The sequence below is a fragment of the Lathyrus oleraceus genome, chromosome 5 (genome assembly GCF_024323335.1).
Source record: "Lathyrus oleraceus cultivar Zhongwan6 chromosome 5, CAAS_Psat_ZW6_1.0, whole genome shotgun sequence".
Classification (NCBI taxonomy): Eukaryota; Viridiplantae; Streptophyta; class Magnoliopsida; order Fabales; family Fabaceae; genus Lathyrus; species Lathyrus oleraceus.
The window spans coordinates 600,534,998-600,552,856 of record NC_066583.1 but is presented as its reverse complement, the minus strand read 5'-3'; the positions used below and the strand labels follow the sequence as shown (position 1 = coordinate 600,552,856).

The window sequence follows — 17,859 nt, the reverse complement described above, 5'->3', positions numbered from 1 at the left end:
CCTCCATAGGGACATGCATGCAAGACCTAGGTCTGATTTCTTGGTTTCGAGGTCTGAATGCATGGTGTCTCCACTTGAATTGGCGCCCATGTGCAAGGAATACGTGGGGGCGCCAATTCATTTGGAGTGTGTGTCTGCATGTATGACACGTGGTTGTCTTGTCTCTTGCATGCTGAACATGTCACTTCTTAGTAGCTTGCATGGTTGACACATCATTTCGGAGTAGCTTGCATGTGTGACACGTCATTTCGGAGTAGCTTGCATGTGCGACACGTCACTTCGAACTAGCTAGCATGTGAGACACTTCACTCCTCTATTTAAGTGTCTTACTATCAACATCCAAGACACTTCACTCACATTCATCTGCAGTAAGAAAATAGTTTTCATATGCACAATATCATCTTCATCATTATACAATGTCAACGTTCACTGCAACAGTGAAACATACGAGTCTGAGCTATATGGTTTTTATTTTCGAAACACCGATACCAATAGACTCACGATCAAGAGAAATGCAACCTTCTTGCATTTGAAAAAAAGAATACAATCCTGTATAGGATAGGGTATTGTGTCAAAGATCACATATCAAAATCCAATATTTTTTTAGAATAGTCAATGCAAGTTTTTCCCCCTTAAGGTACAAGACGATGAAGATGTTGAATACATGTTTGTTAGTCATGAACATTCAGGCTGCAACTGTATTGAGTTGTACATTACTCTTCAATCATGTATACCATCTCAACAGTCTCAACTAACCGGTCAGGATGAATCTGGTGAAGATGATCGACAATGGTCAGTTGAACTCAACCCAGAAGCAGAAGCATAAGTGGACGTCGTTGATGAAGAAGAAGAGGAGACCGAGATACAGGTTGATCACATGCTGAACAACGACGATGAAGATGATGATCAACCACCACCAATACCTCCTATTCATGTCTACAATCCGCCTCAACATATGACAAATATGGATCTTCACGACGATGAAACATCCAACAGTGTTTCCATAATCCGTATCCGAGAACAGAAGGCGAATTAAAGGTGGGAGACATGTTTCGTACCAAAGAAGAATGTGTTCTGGCAATCAAAAAATTCCACATGAACAACTTTGCTGACTTTACAATGAAACGCACTGATTCTAGAAGGTATGTTATCGAATGTCGTAACATGCTTTGTAAGTTTCGTTTGGCTGCGTCTTACAAGAAGAAAAACGACTCTTGGGAGATCGCTTCAATAGACCCACCGCACAGTTGCATTGCAACTAACGTTGAACAAGATCACCATAAACTAAGCGCAACTTTGATATGTCAAGACATTCTGCCGTTGGTTAATAAAGACCCATCAGTGAAGGTGAGTATAATTATATCCCATATCAGAACAACATATAATTATACTCCATCTTACAAGAAAGCATGGATTGCGAGGACAAAGGTCGTTGAACAAGTTTTCGGCAACTGGGAGGATTCATACAAGGAATTGCTATGGTTTTTATGGGCACTAAAAACATATGTCCCAGGAACTGTGGAAATTATGGAGACATTGCCAACGATGATGCCAGACGGAACCTGTGCTACGGGTAATAGAATCTTTCACCGTCTCTTTTAGGCATTTGACCCGTGCATCAAAGGTTTCGCATTCTGCAAACCTATTATTCAAATTGATGGCACTTGGTTATATGGAAAATACAAGGGTACTTTGCTCCTGGCGGTTGCACAAGACGGCAACAACAATGTCTTTCCCATTGCCTTTGCTCTTGTTGAAGGTGAAACGGCTGGTGGATGGGGTTTCTTTCTTCGACATCTCAGAACGCATGTGGCTCCACAAGCCAAACTCTGTTTGATTTCTGATAGACATGCTGCCATTGAGAGTGCCTACAACAATCATGATAACGAATGGCATGATCCTCCTTCTACCCATGTCTACTGTATCAGACACATTGCACAAAATTTCATGTGTGCTATAAAAGATAAGAATCTTCGCAAGAAGATGGTGAATGTTGGGTATGCTCTAACTCATGCGTCATTTCAATATTATCGTGATGAAATTAGACTGTCTAATGAAGACGCAGGGAGATGGCTAAATAACATACCAGTAGAGCAGTGGACAAGAGCATTTGACAGAGGTTGTCGATGGGGCCACATGACAACAAACATTGTGGAATGCATGAACGGGGTATTCAAAGGAATTCGAAATCTGCCGATAACCGCCTTGGTAAGATCAACCTATTATAGGTTGGCTTTTATGTTCGTAACCAGAGGTGAAAGATGGAGTGTGGTGTTAATGTTCGGACAAGCATTCAGTGAGTGTTGCATGAAGGTCATGAAAGAGGATAGCATCAAAGCTAGCACACACGCTGTAACAGTCTTTGATCGTCATAGGCAAAATTTCAGCGTCCAGGAAACAATGGACCACAACGAGGGGAGACCAAATTTAGCCTACGCTGTTAAACTAAACAGAAGTTGGTGCGATTGTGGAAAATTCCAGGCCTTCCGCATACCTTGCTCCCATGTCATTGCAGCATGCGCTTATACTCGTCAAGACGCTTACAGCCATTTATCTGATGTGTACAAGGCCAACACCATCATGAATGTATACACTCAAAGCTTCTCAGTACTACCAATGGAGGATTACTGGCCTCCATATGAAGGTGATATTGTTTGGCACAATGACGAGATGCGTAGAAAGAAGAAAGGAATGCCAAACAACACACATATCAGAACAGAGATGGATTCCACAGATAAAATGATAAGATTATGTAGTATATGTCGTCAACCAGGACACAACAAGAACAACTGTCCCAATCGAGGAGCATCATCTAGGTCTTAAGCATTTTGTAACATTGTATTTCTGTAACATTCAATCATTATATATCATTAAGTTTTTGTTACAACGAGGTTCACAACAAACATCAGTATAAAACATCTGAAAACATATATATTTCTAACTGATTACAACAATCAAATTGATTTCGTCTCGACCGAACATCATTTCCCTAGCATCTTTATCAGTCTTCATTCGCACTCAACCAAAGATACTGTCAAGTCTCTCAATACTTCTGATTTTTTCCCCTTCCGGTATTTTCCCATCTAACCAACGAACTAGCTCCCTCTTTAGTTGATCCAATGTAGTGATGTTCCAAAACAGCATCAGCATTTGAGGTTTGTCTCTCGCATAAATCACCTTTCCGTATTGGCGACGAACACCAAACATGATTGCCAAATGATTATATGAGATGTGGAACAATTACTCACACAACGCATCTATTTATAACACAAAAATTGCATTTTATGAGGAGTCTCCAATTGAATTGGCGACTCCTCTTAAAACCTACAGAGGAGCGCCAATTGGATTGGCTAGGGCACCTGTCCTAGTCAATCCAATTGACGTCTCCATTCAAGTTTTAAGAGGAGTCTCCAATTCAATTGGCGACTCCTCCTAAAATTGGGGTATTTTGGAAAAAAAATTGAAACCAGAGGTATTTTGGAAATTTCCTTAAAAAAATGGGTTATTTTTGTAAAAAAACCTAAATATGCACGCTTTATCGTGTTAAAATTTGAATATTATAATCTTAATGGTAACATTTTAAACTTGATTTTTTTTATTTTACCATTAAAAAAAGATAAAATTAAAGAATGAAATTACAAAAATATGACTTTTTAGAGTAGAAGTTCATTATTTTCCTCTAAACAAATATAATCTAAGTGACAAATGAGTCTGTCTCGCAAAAGACACTAAAAAAAATAGAAAGAAAAGTATATATTAGAGAGTATGGGATTAAAATTTTAGCTCGTTATAAAAGGCGAGGCAACTTGGGCCAGACTAGTCTTACACCTCAAAATTTTAAAAGTTACAAACATCTATATTAATGTCAGCACCCACACAAAAAAGAAATGGGATGGAGAAGGTGTAGATAAAAAATATGTCCGATAAATCCACTTTTGTATTCCAGACACCCTAGCTAGGGAATTACTTATCATATTTTAAAACAATTAACATTTTCAAAATAGAAAGAAAAAAAAAGTTATTTACTCAAAAAAATGATTTTAAGTTATTTATTACTTTTAATTCAAAGAGGCCACTACAAGAAGAATTCAACAACTTCTATAATCCTTATCCAAAGCCTTCAAAATTAAACAACAACTATTTTGAAGTAGATGGAATAAGAGACCATTACAAGAACAAATGGCCAAATGAGTGGTCAAGTATCAATATTTATATTTAACTAATATCGAGAAAATAGTTATTTAATGATATTGATGAAAAGAAAGTTGGATGATTCAGCTTTTGAGATTCACTTGTCATCCTTAAATAAAAATTAAAATATGTGACTTTATCTTGTTGTGTAATCTCAGAAATTTCCATTAGAACACATTGAACTTTCGTTTTGAATTTTATTTTATAGTCATTTTTATTTACTAGTACATAAAATATTAGGTGCACCGGCTGCAATCATCTTTGACATTAACCGAAAAGTTTGATCATGGCAATTTTCAAGCTTAGTATATACACTACTTGCACAATCTGTTTGTTTCTTTTTTATTTTGTATAATAGTTGGTACTTTAATTTTATTTAATTTATTTTATTGGGTCAATCATTTAATTATTTAGTTCTTTATCGAGGTTTAGTCAATCATTAAAATATTAGTAGTTTGGATATTCTTAGAAATCACCTATGGTATTGGAGAAATTTTTGATATGATAGTTTTGGTTAAAGTTGGAGAAGATAAACATGAGTAATACGAATATTACACAAAATTTTGAAAGTGTCAACCCCACTGTTATTTGAGTCGGTGGTATGCTATATCAGCACCTGTCAAAGAGGAACACACGTCACTTATCACCATTACCTAAAAAAGATTGATGTCATTTTCTTACCAATCAATTTCTTAATTCAACCCTTTTTCCATTCTATTTCATTGGAGTTGGAGGGTAACCAAGGAAATGGGACAGATTAGTTTTATAAAAAATACTCCCTCCTTGTCGTTATAGTTTTAGGAAAAGTGCTCCCTCTATTTTATAATAAGTGATTTAGTTAAAAGAAATAAAATCATATTTTTAATAAAACTATTTTAAGGTTGGTGATGTTGCACAAATTTACGAAATTAGGATGAAGATTGCGACTGCCAAACAAGGAGGTTGATCAATTAGGGAACAAAATCTATGGTTGAAGTTGGATCATTATGAATATTTTGAAGTAAAATGTACAACTGGTGATACATTACTCAAAACTCATAAGGAGAAGGTCATAATCTATTATAAGCTCTTGACATGCCTGAACAATAAGTTTGATCCTATAAGGATTCAAGTACTTAGAAAAGAGTTACCCTCACTCAATGAAACCATGGTGGCCTTTCGAATATAAGAGGCGCGGAAAGGAATGATGATGGAACCTTAATCAACTAAAAAATTTGCCTTAGTAGCACAAAGTCGGAAGAATAACATTGACCAGTGGAATAACGGTCAATCTGAAGGAGCCCTTTAGATGGAGATTGAAAGAGGGGATAACAAAGATTCTCTATGGTGTAACTTTCGCAAGAAGGCAAGGCACACAGAAGACAGGTGTTGGAAACTCCATGGAAGACCACAAAACTAGAATTGAAATTACTAGACTTTTTAGTCAAGCACACAAATGAAGGTATTTATCATGTGGCATTATCAGGTATTTCTCATGCATAGCTTCTAGCATTGTACAATCTACATCAAGAGAAATATGGGTTGTTGATTCAAGAGCTACGAATCAGATGACTCATTCCTCTACTGAGTTTATCTCTTACAAATCTTGTCCTAATAATAAAAAGATTGTCACCACAAATGACATTTTAATTACCCTTGCTGGAAAAAAGATATTCTCATAAGTCATGATTTTATTTTGAGAGATGTCTTACATGTGTCCAAATTATCTGCCAAATTGTTGTCTATTCACACACTTACAACAAATTTACAATGCTTGGTGACATTCACTCCTATATTTTGCAAATTTCAAGATTAGGAAACGGGGAAGATGATTGGACTTGCTAGAGAAGACAATGGACTCTACATTTTTATGGAAGCTCGTGGGACAAGTAGAATTAAGAGTAAACTTCGATTGTTTGTGTTGTTAGAGTCTATTCTTTCCCTCCATAAATAAATCATGTTGAATCACTTTCGGCTGGGTCATCCCTCATTATCCACTCTCAAAAATATGTTTTCCATCATGTTTCAAGGTATAAACTTAAGAACTTTTCATTACGATGATTGTGAACTTGCTAAACACAAATGTGTTAGCTTTCCTAATAATAATAAAAGAATTTATAATCCTTTTTACTTTGTCCATAGTGATGTTTGGAGCCATCAAATATTCCAAATATATTTGGACCCGCTAGTTTGCCATTTTTATTGATTATTGTACTCAAGTGTCTTGGATGTGTCTTCTGAAACAAAAAAGTGAAGTCAGACAAATATTTAATTTGTTTTTTTCAAATGATAAGAACCCAATTTGAGACTACCATCAAACGGTTCCGTGCAGATAATACCAAAGATTATTTTAATCAACATTGTCTTCCTTTTTGAATGAACATGGTATTATTCATGAATCATCGTGCGTCTACCCCCACAACAAAATGGGGTGGCTGAAAGAAAAATTGAGCATATTCTCAATGTTATTTGAGCACCTTTATTCGAGACAAATGTTCCAAAACAATATAGGTGGAGGAGATTGCGCGTACTTTGCTTACCCTCTTAAATTCTTCAGAACAACAGCCTCACTCAACCACTCTCCAAATTCCATCGAATTTTTAAAACTTCAAACAACCTTATTCCTGGAATCTTAAGGTGTGTGACATTTGTCCATGTTCATTCTCCACATCGAAAAAACTTGATATTCGAGCTATTAAATGCATTTTTTTACTATTTCTCTATCCAAAAAGGTTACAAGTGTTATCCTCCTACAACAAAAAAGAATTTTGTGTCTATTTATGTCATTTATGTCGATAATGATTCCTTTTTTTCCAAACTTTATCTTTAAAGGGATAAATTACGCATTGGAATTGAGAGTGATTTGTTCAAAAACATGCCTTTTATGCCCAAGACACCAGACTCATGTCCTATAACCACTTCCTTACATATCTCTAATGTTACTCGTCCACTACAAGTTTACACAAGAAGGATAACACCTATTATCCAACTTATGCAAGTCCTAGAGTCTGACCTAATTCCTAAAATTGTAGTTGATGATACTGTTTTAGAGAAGCAAAATATAACCCCTTGTTGGGAGTATTTTAGAGGAGCGGAATATATCCACATATGTTAGGGATCTTTCAATTGTAATAAATAAGGATGTTATAGCACGTACAAAAAGGCTAAAGTATCCATTGTCTCACTTTATAACTTATCCAACAATCATAGAAGTTTTCTTTCTAATTTAAACACTAACATTATTCCAAAGACAACTATTGAAACACTAGTTATGAACTTGAAAATTGAAATGGAAGCATTGGAGAAAAATAAACTTGAAAGTTATGAAAGTCGAAATGAACTTGAGAGAAGCTATGAAAGTCGAAATGGATGCATTGGAGAAAAATAAACTCGAAAGTTGGTAGAGTTTTCTAAAGGCAAGAAACTTGTTGGATGCAAATGGATATTCAAATACAAGGTTAATGAAACACAAGAAGGGTATAAAGTAATACTAGTAGCTAAGGTACGCGCAAACATATGAGATTGACAATCATGAGACTTTTTCTCCTATTGCAAAAAAGAACACTAGTATAATTTTGTTATCTTTGACAATCTAAGTATAGATAGAACTTCCAACAATTTGATGTCAATAATGTGTTCTTACATAGAAACCTTGAAGAGGAAAGTTACATGAAGATTCCATGTGGGTTTAACTTTGAGAAAGGCAAAGTTTGTAAGTAAAGAAAGCTCTTTATGAACTGAAATAATCTCTGGGGCCTAGTTTGGCAAGTTTGCTACTATGATGACAGACAAATAGAAGATCACACTTTGTTTACTAAACATTCAGCCTTAAGGAGAGTTACATAGACGACCTAAAACTGTGTTTACTAATTAGGCGGATTAAAATATTTTTTAGGTCTTGAGGTGGCACACTCTCATCATGATATTGTTATCTCTCAATAGAAACATGTAAATTGGGATGCAAACCAATAGAAACTCTAATTGAACCAAATCACAGACTTAGTGAATTGGTTGAAGATGCAACCATGGACAGAGAATCCTATCAACAGTTAGTTGGAAAGTTAATCTATTTATCTCACACCAGGCTAGACATAGCTTATGCAGTAGAAATGGTAAATCAATTCATGCATAATCCCAAAGAAAATCATCTTAGACTTGTTTACCAAATTTTGCAATATTTAAAGGACACTCCTAAAAAGAAATTTCAGTTACAAAAGGTCAGAGGAATTATTTTAGAAGTCTATTCAGATGTTGGCTATGTTGGATCTATAGATAATTGAAGATCATTGTCCACTATTTAAGTGATTTAAGAATTTATTTTATTAGGAGTTTCCTTTTGCAATAATATCAAAAAATTATCTAACACATTAAAATTTTACATCATAATAGTATTTAGTATAATATTGAAAAACATAATTTTACATGTTTCTTCGATGATCAGGGATTGTAATAAACTGGAGAATCTAGATGAGCACAAATAATCAAGGATTGTAATAAAGTGGAGAATCTAAATGAGCACAAAGAGTGATGGCAATCCATTAAGATAAAATTCATTTAATACATTCACGAAAAAATCCATCTAATTCATCTATTATATATAAAATAAGTTAATTGATTGAATTAAATTCATCCATTTTAAAACATTACTTTTTTTTTAATTTCAAAAATACAAAAAAAATCCAAAAAAACTGATTTTTTTCATTAAAAAAATTAAATACAAAACTTATTTCTTTTTTTGAAAAAATAAGTGATTTTTAAAATATATATATATATATATATATATATATATATATATATATATATATATATATATATATATATATATATATATATATATATATATATATATATATATATATATATATATATATATATATATATATATATATTTGAAAAAAAAATTGGAAGGAAGGATATCCATCTACTAAAAATATGATAATGGATAAATTGGATAGATTTTATTCTTAATAGATAGATTGGATTCTTTTAAGAAACTTTTAGTGAACTGTTAATGGATTAATTGATTGTTTTGATCGATTCATTAACAAAAAATTTACCTCATACCCCTACATTCATCCCTATACCATATATTTTTTAAAAATATCAATTTTATTCTTATATATTTTTAACTAATTTATTATTTTATTTTATTTTAAAAATTAAAACTTTTTTTTGTGTACAGAAAGACTTTACACGAAAGTTCCGGTAGTCATTTTTTAACATTTCATTTTTGTACCGAAAGATTTTGCAAAAAAATTCTGGTAGTCAATTTTTTGTGTACCGGAAGACTTGTAAAAAAAATCCGGTAGTCATTTTACAAGTATTTTTTTAATATTTTTGTGTATCGGAAGTGTTTGTAAAAGAGTTCCGGTAGTCAATTTTTGTATATCGGAAAATTTTGCAAAAGAGTTCCGATAGTCATTTTTCAAATATTTTTTTAATATTTTTGTGTGTATCAGGAGACTTTACAAAAGAGTTTAGGTAGTCAATTTTTGTGTACCGAAAGACTTTGCAAAAAAGTTCCAGTAGTTAATTTTTGTGTATCGGAAGAATTTGCAAAAGAGTTTCGATACTCATTTTCCAAGCATTTTTTTAATTTTTTTTGTATACCAGAAGATTTTAAAGAGTTCTGGTAGGCAATTTTGATATACCGGAACTCTTTGCAAAGTCTTCCAATACACACAAAAAATTACAAAATATTACCGAAACTCTTTGGCAAACTCTTCCGATACGCAAAATAAAATTTAAAAATATTTTAAAATAAAATAATTAATTAATTAAAAATATATAAGGATAAAATTAATATTTTTTATAAAATGTAGGGGTACATGGATAAATGTACGGGTATAAAATAAAGTTTTCTCCATTAACCATTCAATCCATATTCATCCAATCCATCTATTTTGTCACCCTAAGCACAAGTACCAAACCTAAAACTTAAAGGAACACAAGGCGTAGGATTCTCAAGTCAGACAACAAGAAAACACATGAGTTTCCGGCAGACGTATCATGATATCAATACCTCTTCTATATATGTTTGCTCTTCAAGTAATAGTGAGACAAGATCTTTGTCACATAAAATAGAATAGTCATAAAAGAAGCATGATGAAGCCTTCTTATCAAAAGCTTATGGGTTGCCTTGCCTTATTCACTTATCTCCTTACCTTTACCTCAACCACTATGAACCATACCAAAATTTAACATAGGTATTGTAGTGCAGAGGATAGAGAGTTACTCAAGTTAGAAAAGAAAAAGAATGAGTAATGTGTATATTCAGAACTATGCCACTTATAATAATCATTTCATTGGACAATCATTAGAAGCAAATATTAAATCCAATATCATAGGAGAGTTAGATCCCCAATCTAACATATTTCAGAATGACAGTTCTATAACTATAAATATATATTCAATTAAGTATACAAGAGGCTTTTTTATCCTTCAAATTTTCACTCCTCCAAAACAAAAGGAATAAGCACAGAAAACCAGCGATGGTCATAAGAAGAAAACAACAAGAAATAGAAATCCTAAAATCGTCTTTTTCCCGTGCCTGATTTACTCCAAAACTCCATGGAAATGTACTTTCTATCCAAAAATTGCAAGAAAAATTATACATTGTTCTCTAATATCCTCCTACACAAGCTACCGACATATTAAATGCATTTCCTTTTTCATTGTACTAGTTTCTTGGTGAAGTACTAAGCGGTTACTAGGAAGATTGTGTTGGAGGATTTAAGTATATAACATCAATCTTCTTGTAAATGAAAGGAAGAAAGTACAAGTCACTGTTTCAACTGAACTTTGAGACTTGAAACCTTTGTAAAAATTGAACATATCGGAAGATAATTCTTGTCTGCATAACTACAGTCACTACTTCTCATTAAGCTTTAAAAGGGCTGATAATTTACTCATTTCAAAAACTGCAAGAGGCTTATAATCTGTCAGAAAAAAAAATGGTTAGATCTCTAACAGATGTTATTTGGCCTTACTTTTCTTGTTATGGACCTTCCCATCCGAAGTCGTCTCTTTGTGAGGGCTTCTAATAGGACTGTTAAAGCATGTTCTACTGCTTCTGACTGTTTATCCAATCCAACTGAGCTAAATCTTGGAAGAAGTTGGAGTTCCGAGAGTAGGCCAGCGGCGGCTGCTGCTGTACAAGTACGATCCCATGATGGTTGAGGCCTGCCCTTGAAATACCATAAATATGCATTAGTCTTCACATTAACCATGGCGAAATATCCAATAGCTAAGATAAGAAAGCAAGAAGGGAAAGCAGCAACAGATAAATAGTTAATCTTAGGTTCACTTTCTCCCTCACCTAAGTTTGTGCATGGCAGAAGTACCAGCATTTAGGGATATACAAGAAAGGTTCTCCTCATCTCCCCAAATTGACTTTGCTTGATCCTGTTGAAAACAAAATTTCACACTTTGCATAATTATTTGAAAATGGTGTTTCAGTATAATATTAATTATCAGTATTATTTTTTAACAACAAATTTGACTATATATATTAGAAAAGGAGTGCAAGGGGGTACTCAAACCCATTACAAAACCCGAATTACAAATCACTTCAAACAAGCACTCTAAAGGAGCAATACACCACTCATAAAACTGAGACAGCCCAACCTTAAAATTAGCTAACAACCATCTCCATAAAGCCACCTTAATACGATCTAATACATACCAATGAAACATCAGGGCCTAAGTTAGAGAAGATGCACCCATTCCGAAACTCCCAAATAGTCCAAATCAGAATATGCCAAATAAGAATAAAACTTTTCCTCTATGGTTAATTAATTTCACTATAACTAATTACTACTTTCATTGAATTGAAAAACTTGTATATTACATTTCCAAGTTAAAAGTCCCACATCGGACAATCTATGGGTCTGAACATGTATTTATAAGTGGGGGGTTTCCTCGCCCTACAAGCCGGTTTTGTAGGGTTGAGTTAGGCTCAACCACACATTCTTAAGATGGTATCAGAACCTCGTTTAAAATCCATTGGACCACCCACCATTCAGTTCCACGCTGCAGACGCAAATCCTAGGCGTGAGAGGGGGTGTTAAGAGTCCCACATCGGACAATCTATGGTCTGAACATGTGTTTATAAGTGGGGACAATCTTCACCCTACAAGCTGGTTTTGTAGGGTTGAATTAGACTCAACCACACATTCTTAAGAGAAGCCAACTGGCCAACAAGATGAATGAACCTGACTATGATAAGTTGAAACCCAGATTCCAAAGAAGGAACACTCTTTATTAAAGAATAGAAAATAACATGAGAGCAAGCTTTCCTCAAGAGTTTCCTCTTCACAATAGAGTTGCTACTTTATTCACAAACAATTTATAATATTAAATAATGATCAACTCTACATTGTATTCTCCTATTTATACAAATAGCCTTATAACAACCTCAATTTACTAACTACAATTCTCCTATTTTTAACTAACCACTATTCTACATCCCAAAGACACAACCCTCCTCAAAACAACCTTGTCCTCAAGGTTGGCATCTAGATTCTTCTCGTAGGTGTAATGCTTTGATAACACGCATTGATTTCCCTTTTCTCTTCATCATACTCGTGTTTATTCTTGCCACTTGGATCTCACAATTGTAGATAGGGGTGGCAAACCAGACCCGGTCTACCGAACAAGCCCATTTTGCCTATATTTTTTGCGGGGCCGGCAAAGGTTTTAGGGTTGCATCCTCTAATGTGTCTGCCCCGCTCCGCCCTGTTTTTTGCGGGCTTTTACGAGCATGGGGATTAACAAAAAAAATTGCAATTTATAAGCTTTAAAGGTGCCATGCCTGCGGACTCGCCCCATCCCGCTTTTTTGTGGGGCAGGCATGCCTATTTGCCACCCCTAATTGTAGAGAATAAGTACTGGCAGCAATGTGCAGTATATCCCTATTTAGGATGATGCTACCTGGATCCCATTGATGGAAATACATAACCATTCACCACTTTCTTCTCTGCTGCCATCCTCATGGTTAACTTGTCAACCATTCTGTGCACACTATTATGTGTCCCACTTGCTGCTCCATCCAATCAATTGAATCATCGGAAGCAACCTTAGCCGAATTTTTAGCAAAATGATGAGAAAATCGCGTAGTGTTAGGGTCATCGGCAACTACTTGCTCATCCTCATCTGAAAGAACAGCCAACCATTCCGAATCATAATCCTCATTCTCTTCTTGAACTTGATTTAGAGTTTTACCCAAAGCACAAAGAATCTTTTGCAGTCTTCTACCTTTCTCCTTTCTAAGGGTCGTCCTTTGAATATGTGCAGTCAGTGTCGGCTTGGTAGGTGTCGGCTTTGGGTTTACGTCTTGTGGTGTAGGCCCATTGCTGGTGGGCTGCAGTCTTGCGGCTCTGCGAAGGCGGTGGTATGAACCCAAATCCAATGTTCTCCACCTTCTCCAAATTATGATCTTGATGTTTTGGTAACGAAAAACTGATTATTTGAGTGGCCACTGCATGGGGGCCGGTGTTGGCCATTCCTAAGGGAAGTGACCCGCTAAAAACCTGGATTTCCGAAAAATTTCAACAGCGATAGTGGAATTGGATTGTTTAGAGTACCACAGAGGAGTTGCGTTCTGCCCCTTCCGACTCTGAAAATGACCCTTTATTATAAACCTTCTTGTCACTCTTCATCATATCACCAAGAATATAATCACTACCCATTTCTTGTTTCTTCTCTAGTACCTTCACCAATTACTTCACTTCATATATGAGGTTTTTTCTCTCCTATTGCGCTTCTTGCTTCAAGGTTGAAAATCCTTCAACAACGGGTTGGGTTTCAGTGACTTTAGGGAGGGAAAGTTGCCATGACTTTCTCTCTATTTCTCACTACAAATACTCTCACTCATCTTCTTTCCCTCCATTTGTTCATTTTCTCTCTCATCAAAAGCAACTAAAGTTACCAAAGTCATGGGAGATTGAAGCCACTGAATCCATTTCCTTCAACAACACCATTATCATAGCTTGTTCTGAATCTCAAGGATCATACTTGAAGAGATATGACACCCAGTTTAAATTTGGGTCCTCTTGACACCAAGAACTGAACCAACGCATGGCTTTTCCCTCCATGCTCAAGAAAGTCCATTGGAATTGATCGAATTCGTGAGTTTCTTGCACCTCAAAACTCTTTTCAGCACTTGCAAGCCATCAAGTGGGTTCTTTCCCTGTAAAAGTTGGCAAACTCACCCTTTATTATGCCTCCATCTCCAACAATATTGGCACTCCTTGAAGATCCAGCAGATCGGACAAATTGTTAGGAACCCAAGAATTGGATTCCAAAGAAAGAACACTATTAAAAAAATAGAAAATAACATGAGAGCAAGCTCTGCTCAAGAGTTTCCCCTTCACATTAGAGTTCCTACTTTATTCACAAATGATTTACAATATTCAATAATGATCAACTCAACATTGTATTCTCCTATTTATACAAATAGCAAATAGCCCCATAACAACCTCAATCAACTTACAAACTAACTAACTTCTATAACAATCCATAATTACTTTAACTATATCTAACCACTATTCTACATCCTAAGAGAAACCCAATCCCACCAGCCTTCACTCTAATAATTTTAAATGATGTGATTAGTTGGAGAACCATCCCTTAAAAGCTAGCTATTAAGGGGAAGAACTAGCCACTGAAATACTTCACCAAACATCCCATGCTCCTCAATGTAGGACTTGGGCACCTCGTAATACCTAAGTCCCTATCATAGCACCACCCCTGAGAGCTGGCATTGCAGCACCTGCACTCTACGACACGTTATTCGGCTTAAAAGGATCAAAAAAACTATAGGTCCACTAGTTTCTTACTATTTTTGTTTCCTCTTTAGAAAACATCCCATATTTCCAGTGGCCAGATGGGATAAAGAAGATATTATACCGGCGTATATTGATAACATAAATTTGTAAGAATTGGAAACTAGAACCTATACAGAAAAAATTGCAGTTGAATAGGATTTATTCTACCTTCGCCCCTAATGACCAATCATGGAGTAGGTTAATTTTGTGATGTTCGACTACAATCATATATGAAAGTTCTCAACTTTAAACTGGAGAAAATGCAGAAGAAATCCATCCAGAAGTTACCTGCAGGCGCCTAAACATTGCTGCCGAATTGCTCCATGTCCCATCAATCAAAATAAAATGCTGAGTTGTATCTACTTTTACCTGCTTTATAATCAATAGAAACTATTACTTGATAGAACCAAATGGAAGATAGTAAAGTTTATATCAAAATGTTAAAAGATGCAATAATAAATGAATTTTGGATCACATGTAGCACCAATTTCAGAAACGATAAAAAGAAAGATATATGTAGTGCTGTTTTTTCTTCTTCTCATTTACACAGCCTTAATATTTTACTCTATAAGTCAAACAACAGCTATCAATTTAACATTAAATACATGAAAATGGAAAGTAATTGACAATGCTCAAATAATGTAGGCTGCGTCAAGGTAAATTCACACGGCCAACTCTCAGCTACAGACATAGTCACTACTATTATTTGTATATCAACAATTAAAAATACAGTAATCAATATAATAATAAAATATACCTTTTCTGATGTTACTTCACTATTTGCAACTGGTTCCTGACCAAATACATTTTCAACTGATTCCAAAATAGCATTTTTGTTGGGATAAAGGCACCACACATTACTTCTACCTGAATTATGTTAAAAATCCATAGCATAAGTAACGGAATTTGAAATGATCACCAAATTAAGATATAAAAAGATACAGGCACTGAGAACAGGTATATACAACATAACAAGGATTATTTACTAAATTAAACGATACACTGACATCGAAATTGATAGAAGGGTCCAGGTTAAACATGCTGCAATGACAAGAAACTGACAGAAATGAAGGAATATAAACATATATTCCCATCATATTTGGTTTAGATGATAGAATATTATGTTTACATATTTCATATTAATTTAGAAGCAATAAGTGTGAGCGATAATAGACTCTTGAAGAAACATAGACACTAGAAATCATAGAAGCAGTAGAAACTATGCTAGGTTATTAATTTAATTCCATTATTGAGATCTGAGTGACTACTTGAATAACAGAAACCACAGTAGTGACTGTCATTTGCTATAGATTGAGAGACCTGCCAGTTTCAAGGAATCCCACATGATTTGTTCATGTTCAGGAATGCCAAAAAGACACAAAGTTGCAGCATCAACACCAAAAACTTGCCACAAAAGCTTTCCAGTGTTGTTCTGTCGTAAAAAATCCTGCAAGTGAAGAAGACTAAAAAGTAAATGTTTTATGAGAAATAGACAAAATATACACACACAAAATAATAAAGAAAACCATAACCAAATCACAATTCCCAAAAGTCATATATATTATATATCTATACCTTGGGATGCATATACAACCAAAACTTTATTCCAGGAAAGAGCAAGCAGGATGTGATTTGTGAACACATACAATCTTCCATAGCAAGCCAGCACTACAAAAAAATTGAAACCATGATTAAATAGCACAATGTAATAAGCATCATTACCACCACCACCACCACCATTATTCAGCAAATACAAAAACCAATATAACACTAACACTTCAGATTGAAGACTTGACGTATCAAACACCAACACCAACACATACAAGTAATCATTCTCAGTTTATTTAATTACTATAGTATCAATGTCATTTCCAGTGTCTATGATTGCTTGTGCTCTATATATAACAACAACAACAACAACAACATCAATCATGCGAAAATCAAATTAAATAGAACCTTTTGACAAAGGTAACCCTTGCTACCAAGTACGCGGCAAGCTATTTGTCTAGCAGAATAAAATTTGAGCTTTGCTTCAGAATCAGGCAAAGCCTTATAAGTTGCACGGTGTTTTTTATCTTCTTGGTGTCCAAAATTCCCCTGAAAATCAACAAAATCACTCACATCAAACAAAAACAAAAGCATCAACACCAACATTGCTGAAACAGAAAAAAAGAATTCACCTGTAACTTTCCACCGGCGCGGCCAAACTTCATCTGAGAATCGAAATCTTTCTCCAGAAGCTTCAAATCCTCGGCGATTTGAGTAACCATAGCAGGGACTGGTGACGTGGTGCCCCAACCCTGCCATTCTTGTAAGGAAACAACAACAGCGTCGTTCATATTCGTTGTTGAGAGTGACGAATTGCAGTGACGGTGCGTTGTGATTGTGAGTATTTGGGTTTTGTTTATCGGGAATAGAAAAAAGGCCCTTTTCCAAGGGTTCAGCGATACCATTTTGTTTTGTATTTACGCCTTTAGATTCATCAAGGTTGGGTCAAACAAAAAATTACAAATTTTATAAAATAAAATAAAAAATAATAAGGTTAATTTTCATAAGTTTATAAGAATCTCATATAAATTAGATAAAGATTTATGTGAATTTTAATTAATAAAAAAATGTGATATGATGTAAGTGTGTTGCTAGAACTTCTAAAGAAATAAGAAGGTTGTTTGTTGGGTATTTCCCCTTAGAACATGGGATTCATGTTTATAATTATGAATGAACTTAATTTTTAGGTGTGACTCATAATTCTCCACTTTTTTAATTTAATACTTCATCAATACTAAAATAAGTGTTGGTCGATTGGTTGCTTAAGTGGTTATATTAGTTACCAATTAACTTCTCTCAACATCTATATAAGAGG

At 34.7% G+C, this 17,859-nt stretch overlaps 1 protein-coding gene across 4 annotated transcripts; it reads right to left on the bottom strand.

Moving 5' to 3' along the window:
* Positions 1-10,536: 10,536 nt before the first annotated feature.
* Positions 10,537-17,486, bottom strand: LOC127086879 (uncharacterized). Of its 4 annotated transcripts, XM_051027699.1 has the most exons (9): positions 17,177-17,486; positions 16,953-17,093; positions 16,572-16,664; positions 16,317-16,443; positions 15,754-15,863; positions 15,285-15,368; positions 11,489-11,574; positions 11,160-11,352; positions 10,537-11,090 (listed from the first exon to the last, which is right to left on the bottom strand). In XM_051027699.1, exons 1-9 carry the CDS (start codon positions 17,447-17,449, stop codon positions 11,079-11,081), a joined length of 1,119 nt encoding a protein of 372 aa, XP_050883656.1. In that variant the 5' UTR covers positions 17,450-17,486; the 3' UTR covers positions 10,537-11,078. The 4 variants fall into 4 exon arrangements, with proteins under 4 accessions (XP_050883656.1, XP_050883657.1, XP_050883654.1 ...); XM_051027700.1 differs by having other exon boundaries at positions 10,537-11,357; XM_051027697.1 differs by having other exon boundaries at positions 10,537-11,352.
* Between the last annotated feature and the right edge of the window lie 373 nt (positions 17,487-17,859).

Bases quoted from the DNA above. Each gene is read 5' to 3' on its own strand.
- LOC127086879 (XM_051027697.1), bottom strand. From the start codon at position 17,449: ATGGTATCGCTGAACCCTTGGAAAAGGGCCTTTTTTCTATTCCCGATA. The intron at 16,444-16,571 runs GTATAGATATAT...CTTCACTTGCAG, and splicing joins GGTTGTATATGCATCCCAAG to GATTTTTTACGACAGAACAA. The intron at 15,864-16,316 runs GTCTCTCAATCT...AACATAATTCAG, and splicing joins GGATTCCTTGAAACTGGCAG to GTAGAAGTAATGTGTGGTGC.